General features: G+C 40.8%; 1 protein-coding gene across 1 annotated transcript; it reads left to right on the forward strand.

The window, feature by feature from the left end:
* Window positions 1–1,692: 1,692 nt before the first annotated feature.
* Window positions 1,693–7,193, forward strand: LOC136438540 (U6 snRNA phosphodiesterase 1-like). The gene is made up of 7 exons (XM_066433364.1): window positions 1,693–2,052; window positions 2,450–2,604; window positions 3,076–3,256; window positions 6,038–6,091; window positions 6,284–6,389; window positions 6,585–6,665; window positions 7,018–7,193. Exons 1-7 carry the CDS (start codon window positions 1,787–1,789, stop codon window positions 7,123–7,125), a joined length of 951 nt encoding a protein of 316 aa, XP_066289461.1. The 5' UTR covers window positions 1,693–1,786; the 3' UTR covers window positions 7,126–7,193.
* The last annotated feature ends 1,898 nt before the right edge of the window (window positions 7,194–9,091 follow it).

Here is a 9,091-nt window from a genome sequence, read left to right on the forward strand (position 1 = left end):
CAGAACGGCTGTTTTTTACGGTCTCCACATTGATATAAGACACAAACATGTACAGTTGACTATACTCGGTCAGAAAATAGCTGAACAATCATATTTTACGATCTTTTGATTTCTATGAAGGACGGAGGTTTGAAATATACGGAATTTGCGAAGTTCGTACGGAGCGCCTGTCAGAACGTGCGAGCACCGATCTCGGAGACCTTTCAACTAAACCCGTTCTGAAAATGTTTAATGCGGAAAATCTACAAGAAACGCCTCACGCTAAAGACAGAGACCGAGCACGGCATATTCAGACAAATCACGCCGAATGGCCATAATGTTTGTGTCGCAATAAGTGGTTACTTTCCGTCTAAGCGGCTAGTTCGCACATGTGTCATGGCGGACCTTCCGTGAATCTAGAACCGGGCGTTTCCTGTAGGTTTTACGCAGGTTTACTGGCAGCTCCAGCCAAACAGATCATGAGTATTGCATCTGAAGATAATGAAAAGCGGAAAGGTTGATAGAATGAGTGTTTTTTCTATTTCTTTTCAGAACGAGTTTTAAAGTTGAAAGGTCTTCGAGATCGGTGCTCGCACGTTTTGACAGGCGCTCCGTACGAACTTTGCAAATTCCGTATTTTCCAAAACTCCGTCCTTCAAAGAAATCAAAAGATCGTAAAATATGATAATTGTTCAGCTATTTTCTGACCGAGTATAGTCAACTGTTTGTGTCTTATATCAATGTGGGGACCGTAAAAAACAGCCGTTCTGGGTGCCCCATATGGCGGCCGTCATAGCGTGTTTCCTGGCTTGTTGGGGCCCCAAATGGGGTGTACCGGTATACACTATACGGGTACCTATACGGGTACGGGTACCTATACAGGGTTTTCCCCTTACCCCTTTCTGAACCCCTCCATGGCCATGTCTGTAGCACTGTCTGATAGTGATAGCCTGGATGATAATTAGTCAAAGTTTCAAACCAGTCTATATAGTGCTCACAGTGTCGGATATTCGGAGCGATAAGCCCTATCGGAATCTTGAGTACACATGTGCAGTGCCAAAGGTGAAGGCCCCTGGCTTGTAAACAGTTCTTGCCTCGACATTGTCTCGATTTGCATAACAATGCCCAGATGGGTTTTCTTTACGTCTTTATGTCTCAGCGTTCTTTACCTTTGATCAAGGACACTATATAATGTCCTTGCTTTGACCAAGCCTCCGTGCTTTGACACTGAACATGGGTACTCAAAATTCCAAATAGTGGGCTTATTCATTTCAAGTACGCATGAGCTTATCTGCCTCAAAAGTCCGAATTGTTCCTTGCCATAAATAATGAAAATCTTAACCTAATTAGATCATAATTTCGTCTCTTGACATATCCATGGTGTGCCGATTCAAATGCCACATTCACAACTTTCGAAGTTTCGAAGATAATTTTCACATAAATTATTGTTGACCGATTTGTAACATCGCCCCCCTCCCACAACGTTGAATTCCTCGTGCAATTCCAATTTCCACGTAATTCAGAAGTCCTACAACTTGCCCATAGATTGCTCTATACTTCCCTTATTTTATTTACGTGAGAATATCTTAGGAAGGTGTAATTTTACCTGCTGTACGCCTGCGCACTCACAATCTGCAACTGGTCAAAACGTGCGCCCAAACTCAAACTCAACTGCGCATGCCCAGTGTATCCCACAATGCACCATAATCCAACATGGCTGCGCCCATGCGAAAAAAAATTCTTCGGCCAAGTGAAAGTTTACTTTTACGTTTGTAGTTAGATTCTTTGGTTGTTTTTGTAGTTCAGAATGGCCGGAGAGTCATCCGGACTGGGAGCCCTGGCGTGCTACGAAAGCTCGAGTGAGGAAGAAGGCCCGAGTCCGTCCAAAAGTTTACAACAACAACACACCAGTACTGGGACCAAGCTTTCGAGATCAAAACAACAACACCAGCAAGAGGACAAGGATGTTGTGACGTTACAGAACTGTAAAAGGAAACTGGATAATGATGATGAACAGTCACTGTCTTTTGGTAAAGAAACAAAAAGGACTTGCACAAAAGATTTGGAGAAGAGGTACACCATCTTTGAAATACTGTAGTCGATAGGAGGTTGATTATGATAAATGTTCTGTCAAAAAATTATGAGTAGAGTAGAGTTTATGGTCAGGCAGGATTATTATTATTATTATTACAGGATAATTTGAGATATGATAAAGACAGTGCAATTTTGCTATATTTGTCACTAGAAAAAAAACTGCATGCTTGGCTAAATAGGACATGTCTGAACTTTATTTTATATCATAATAAAACATCTTTAGTTAGCTCGTACAACATATACTATATGTAGTTCGAGTAAACATAGCAATAGTAAAGATACATGTTTTTCATCTTGTTATTCAAGAAGTAATCATTCTGGAAGGTGATAATCCCCATCTTCTTTGCACTATGTTGTCATTTTTTTCTCCATGAAGGCCCCAGCTCCCATCTGTGCCAGCAGACATCCTACAGATGTTTTCTGACAAACGGGCAAATGAGGGAAGAAAAGAGAACCCAGAGGAGCATGGAGGAAGGATACGCTCATTTCCACATGTTGCTGGCAACTGGGCTACACATGTCTATGTGTCTTGTGAGTATGATATACAACATGCATTGAATTCAAGTTGTTGATGGGCAATATGAACTGCATGTACGCTCAAGCAGTGGGAACTTGCTTCTGTACTAGCAGGCACTCTCTTTGTATATTTGAGCCAGAGAAAAATATGGACTGCTAGAAATACATATAAAAAAATTAAAATACATGTGTAAAACACCCTACATCTGCTTGGACTTGGAGATGGATAAACGTGCGGGATAAGCATATGTTGAAACAGAATGATATCTAGCACAGTACTAGTAGAGGCATATCCTTTCAGAGCTTTAAACAATGCTTGCAGTTATACATGTAGTTAGATGTCCAATTTATAACTAGCTGCTGCTGTGCCACATGCCCATCTTTCGCCAAAGGGCAGTTACTTGTGCATGTATACCTGGTCTATTCACTCAATTCAGCATATGTCCAGCCAAGTGAGAAAACTTGATTACTTCCTCCTGTCCCCAGTTGAGCCAGATGCAGATTTTACAGATGGAGTGAAACACCTGCTGGGCTGTCTGGAGACAGAGGTGCAGCTGCAGCAGGTGGAGGAGTACCACATCAGTCTGTCCAGAACTGTCCCTCTCACCTTCCACTGGATACAGCCCTTCATAGACTCACTTAGAGACACACTCAGACACACGGAGAGGTAGGGAAATAGACCCCTTTCCAGTTACGGCGGCCATTTTGAATTCCCTGGGGTCAGCTGGGGGTCATGCACCAAAGTGAGGCTTAGGTTGGGAAACACCAGCCAGGATGGGAAATACCAGTATGATATAGCATAGGTATTCCATCCTGGGTGGTACATTTTGCGCCTCTAATGTGAAATGCTGTGGTACATGCACCTGGCATGTGTAGAAAATATTGTTGTGGACATTTGGACTTGATTTTAGCTAAATTCTAATGTATTTTTTCATACTTTTTGACAAGTGAGTTCAGAACATTTAGTGTCAGTGCTTATACCTCCCATTTGTACTTTGCATAGCGTGTGAAATCGCACAAAACATGCACCGAAATCAGGTTGTTTTCCTTTTGAATTGGGAAGAAATCAAAGTTTGTTGGCTGTTCTAAATGTTCAGTGTCAGCAATAACCAACAATAACAATGACCAGCATATGCAAGTTATTGTCAGAAGGGCGCGGCAGACAGTAAGGGTTAACTTGCACGTGCACCAGGCCTTCATACAGTGGTAGAATTAAGATTTTCGCCATGCCAATCTCAGAAATGCAGAAATTGTCAATTTAGCAGGAAAAATAATCTGCTAAATTTCAGTCAACAATAATCTGGACTCAACTTTTTGTGTACTTTTATGTTGCTATAACTAAATATCATCGGGGCAAACTGACATACTGGTAAGCAAGGGGCGCACCCAGTACGGATACGTACCTTGCCTTCCCCACTGAGTTCTTAGTTTGCAGAATGGATCTTGACATCCAGACATTGTCCGAAAATGTCTTTCTACAAATATCATCATCATCATCGGTCGACCCCCGAGGGGGACGGGGCAAGTCCATGCACAACTTCCGACCACACCAGTGGCCGCACTAAGGTCTTCCATGTAAATTGAGGTGTCTCTAGATAGAGATCCCGGGAAAGTCAGCAAATAACTTACTACCCACAAGGATGCCAGCTGGGTATTTTCATGTTTCCTAGGGTCTAATCCTACTAGTGATCAGCTATTACAGCATACCGTGGTCACCTATGCAAAGTAAAAATGGATATACAATATCAATGCAAACACTGATATGCGTTTCTGAGATTGGCATGGAAAAAATCTTAATTCAATATGTATACCACTGTATGAAGGCCTGGTGCACTTGCAAGCTGGATCGACCCACACACCAGGTGTAGTATGCCTAACAATAACATGCATATGCTGGTTTGAGATTAAAATATATTTTCACTTAAACCTTGCTTAAAGCAAATTATGGTTTAAGATCTTTGTCTACTAGATAGAAATTTAACAGTATGTAACGGTTATGGGGGTAAAGTGTTATGAACAAAGAACGGGCTAGAGTGAAAAATATTATAGAAACCACACTACTACTACACTGCCGCCCCAACAGGCAAAAATGATAAATTTTCGAAGACACTGAACGTTTAGAACAGCCAACAAACTTTGATTTCTTCCCAATTCAAAAGGAAATCAATTTTTGTGGGATTTCACGCGGTCCAATCTATGCAAAGTACAAATAGGGGATATAAGCACTGACACTAAATGTTCTGAACTCACTCATCAAAAAGTATGAAAAATGAATTAGAATTTAGCTAAAATCAAGTCCAAATGTCCACAACAATATTTTCTACACATGCCAGGTGCATGTACCACAGCATTTCACATTAGAGGCGCAAAATGTACCACCCAGGATGGAATACCTATGCTATATCATACTGGTGTTTCCCATCCTGGCTGGTGTTTCCCAACCTAAGCCTCACTTTGGTGCATGACCCCCAGCTGACCCCGGGGAATTCAAAATGGCCGCCGTAACTGGAAAGGGGTCTATTTCCTTTACACATGATAATGTCCAGAACTGTCCCTCTCACCTTCCACTGGATACAGCCCTTCATAGACTCACTCAGGAACACACTCAGACACACGGAGAGGTAGGGGAATGTCCTTTACACATAATAATGTCCAGAACTGTCCCTCTCACCTACCACTGGATACAGCCCTTCATAGACTCACTCAGGGACACACTCAGACACACCAAGAGGTAGGGGAATGTCCTTTACAGACATGGATGTTAGTTTTAAACAGCCAACTAACTGTCCAGAACTGTTCCTCTCACCTTCCACTGGATACAGCCCTTCATAGACTCACTCAGGGACACACTCAGACACACAGAGAGGTAGGGAAGTTTCCTTTACAGACATGCATGTAAGGGTCAATTACTCACTAGATACTATTAGTTTTAAGCAGTCAACTAGTTGTCCAGAACTCTCTCGCTCACCTTCCACTGGATACAGCCCTTCATAGACTCACTCAGGGACTCACTCAGACACACGGAGGGGTAGGGGAATGTTCTTTACACTGAATTACAGTCCAACTTTTACTCAGGGACACACTTGGACACACTTAGAGGTAGGGGAACTTTCCTTGAACAGTTCAACTTTTACACAGAAAGTTTAGTATCCCGCAGCTCATGGGCATCCTCACTATATACCTTTCAAGTTAAACATTACATCAGGAGTTAAGATGTGCAAAGACCGGTAGCTCGATGTAGTAAGAATGGCTGCCATTACGCATCTGCAAAGCTGTTGTGTTATGCCTTAGGGGTCTCATACCAGCTATACAATACGGATAGCTTTCATTATTCAACCCAATGTCAATCAAATAGAAAATAAGCATAAGCTTTCCGTTTACATTAATGTATCAAAGCATCCAGACTTACCAAATCCTGTTTCTAATGTTAAATATTCTTTGTTTTCAGATTCTTCTGCACATTCCATGGAGCTAAACTCTACACAAATGATGAAAAAACAAGGTATGTCTCTGTTATCAAGTGCAATGCATGTAGATGATACATAGTTGTCTTCAAGTTCAACAACTTCATTCACCCTTTCACTTGCTACCTCAGTGTCTGTGCATAGAGCTAGAGTACTTGTTAACAGTTGAATTTAGCACTTCTTGTTCAGACTACAGGGATGAAAATTCTGTATTTCTTGCATCTTGACAGGTCGTTCCTGGGCCTTGAGGTAACAGGTGGGCATGACCACCTGTTGCAGCTGGTACAAGGTGTCGACAGCTGTCTGGAGGAGTTTAGACTTCAGAAATATTACAAGGTATGGTTTTATTGTCATACCGGTGCATTTGGAGGTCACATGTTCAAACCCTGGCAATCTCATACCAAATCCTTTTTAAAGGGGAACACCAGGGGGTTCCAGTACTTTTTGTTTGAATGACAAAATATACCCTAAAAACGTGGTAGATGTTCAGTAACTGCACTTCTCAATATGTTGACTTATCTTCTATTCCAGAATCCTTCTTTCCACATGACTGTGGGATGGTGTGTTGGGGATGTTCACGAGGGCACCCAGCAGTTCAACCAAAAACTGCAGGTTAGACGTACATAGACTCTATACTGTAGCCATTTGTTTTCAGTTCCTGAATTACGTCAACTGAAATGTTGCCACACATGAAGGCTTCAAACAGTTATAGACTACCTATGTGGTGAGTAGTTGTCACATTTTTGGAAACCAGGGTTCTCCCCAGACATTTAGAACAAGGTTGTAGGCAAGGGAAGGGTGAAACTCGGTTACAAATAATCAACATTACCTAAATTTGAAAACTGACTAGCTGGTGCTGTGATAATAACAAGTTCATAACAGCAGCATTATTCTATGGCTTAGGGAAAGTCTTGCATTTATTTGAGGGACTAAGTAAGACTAATCTCTTTATCTATCTTTCCAGGCCAGCCTATCAGAAGCCCAGGAGGAGTTCCCTTCCCTGGGAGGCTTTCTGGTGCAGGAGGTCAAGTGCAAGAGTGGAAACAGATTCTTCTCTTTTCCACTCAGATAGCAGTGAACATATAAGTGCTTTTATATAACCTCAGAGGATGATTGGACCATGGACAATAACGGATTACTTGTGGCCGTCCCATCTTTTTGTTATGAATTGTCACTACCTCATGTTGCAATAAAGGCTTATACACAGAGTATTACCTTTTGTTGTTCAAGTTAACACATAACAGTGTGAAGACCATACTACTATTTTTATCCACTCCCCCCCGAAGGAACCCTACTCTCATCAATAAGTGCCATGGGTTCTTTCTTCAAACTCAAAACGTCTGCTTTGAACCCTAACTCAAGCAAGGTACTTCCATCCGAGTCAATTAAGAAGATTGATTTTAAAGTGCCTTTCCTGAAGACACAACATTGGGATCCGAGCCAAGTACCTTAAAAATATATTTTGACAGAATAATGTGAATACATCAAAATCAATGTAAAATGTGAATATATGAATTATTATTATCAAAGGAAACAATGCCAGACATGTACAGTCAAATCAACACAGATATATTCCATAAAAATTACATAGAAAAGCCTGCCTGCTACAAAGCTAGAGCTGCCAGCACCTCAATTGCTGCTCTAGACTACACTTCATAATAATTGTACATAAACACACCTAATCCGGATCTAAATCACAGTAAGATTCTGATGCTAAGCATCCCTTATTCCAGAAGGCTTGCAGCAACCATTGCACAAAAGCTCATAAAATAATTTGCAAAAAAAATTAAAGGATCTCAACTACATATAATGACTAACAATTGAAAAAATACTGTATAAAACTAAATCAAAGCAACAATTACTAAAATCAAAACTAGATTATAACGCCTCATATAATCTAAAACAGTACGAAAGTATGTGCTTATTTACATGCGCATTGTACTAAGTACAGGTTGAAGGAATATTTTCTGACAGGCAACTTCTGATAGCACAATCCTTGAAGAAGACACCTGTCAGAAATCATGTATCAATCAAAAGAAGGTAGCATTCTCTTCTTAATTCCTTCAACCTTTGCTCAGACAGTACTTAGAAGGGCAACTATCATAGAAAGGAAGCACAAATAGTTCAGGTGAAATACAGTATAGCATAGAACACAGACAAGACACACATTTCCCTATACGTAGTACCCAAACACAGGCACACCACTCTTACTGGCTCTTAATCTTTGGTCCCTGGAAGTTTCCCTTGGTGGAAACTGACAACATCGGAAGAAATGTCAAAACTTTGACAATAAATACACCAAGCTACTGTAGTATAATGCCAATCTACTTCATACAGCGTATAGTTAGTCTCCAAGCAGACCTACCGGTTGGCAAAGACCGTATCCAACAGGCAGAAGGAGTTTTCATAGCCAACCCAAGTCTCATAGCCAACCAAGATTGCCCTATAAGCTCCTTCTGCCAGTTGGATACGGTCTTTGCAATCTATTGGGTCTGGTTGGAGACTACGTATAGTTACATCGCAGAGAAACCACCATAAATATGTCCTTGTATCTGTGTCTAATACAACAAAATGTGGTTGTATTAGACTTAGACATAAGCTGCTGTAGTACAATGTGCTGCTATCTACTCTAGATGGCATAAAGCCAAAGAGAGAACACCATAAATATGTCCTTGTATCTATGACTATGTCTAATACAACAAAATGTGGTTGTATTAGACTTAGACACAAGCTGCTGTAGTACAATGTGCTGCTATCTACTCTAGATGGCATAAAGCCAAAGAGAGAACACCATAAATATGTGCTTGTGTCTATGTCTTATATACTACATTTTGTTTCTTTCGTAAGTGGTCCAATCTCATGGTATATGATATAGTTGAAAACTAATACATCATTCTTGTTTTTTTATCTTGATGCAGGTATCTCAAACATTATTATTCTGTTGTGATTTTTTGGTACATCACCATCACCATCACCAATGTAACTATGTCTATAACATACACAGATTTCTGTCTTTAGTGGTGATTTTTCTAAACTGG

Source organism: Branchiostoma lanceolatum, chromosome 7 (assembly GCF_035083965.1).
Source record: "Branchiostoma lanceolatum isolate klBraLanc5 chromosome 7, klBraLanc5.hap2, whole genome shotgun sequence".
Lineage (NCBI taxonomy): Eukaryota > Metazoa > Chordata > Leptocardii > Amphioxiformes > Branchiostomatidae > Branchiostoma > Branchiostoma lanceolatum.

What these genes read in the sequence shown, in the direction of transcription:
- LOC136438540 (XM_066433364.1), top strand. Translation starts at nt 1,787, where the DNA reads ATGGCCGGAGAGTCATCCGGACTGGGAGCCCTGGCGTGCTACGAAAGC. An exon ending in ACAAAAGATTTGGAGAAGAG is followed by an intron (nt 2,053 to 2,449) that starts GTACACCATCTT and finishes TTCTCCATGAAG; the next exon opens with GCCCCAGCTCCCATCTGTGC. An exon ending in ACAAATGATGAAAAAACAAG is followed by an intron (nt 6,092 to 6,283) that starts GTATGTCTCTGT and finishes GCATCTTGACAG; the next exon opens with GTCGTTCCTGGGCCTTGAGG.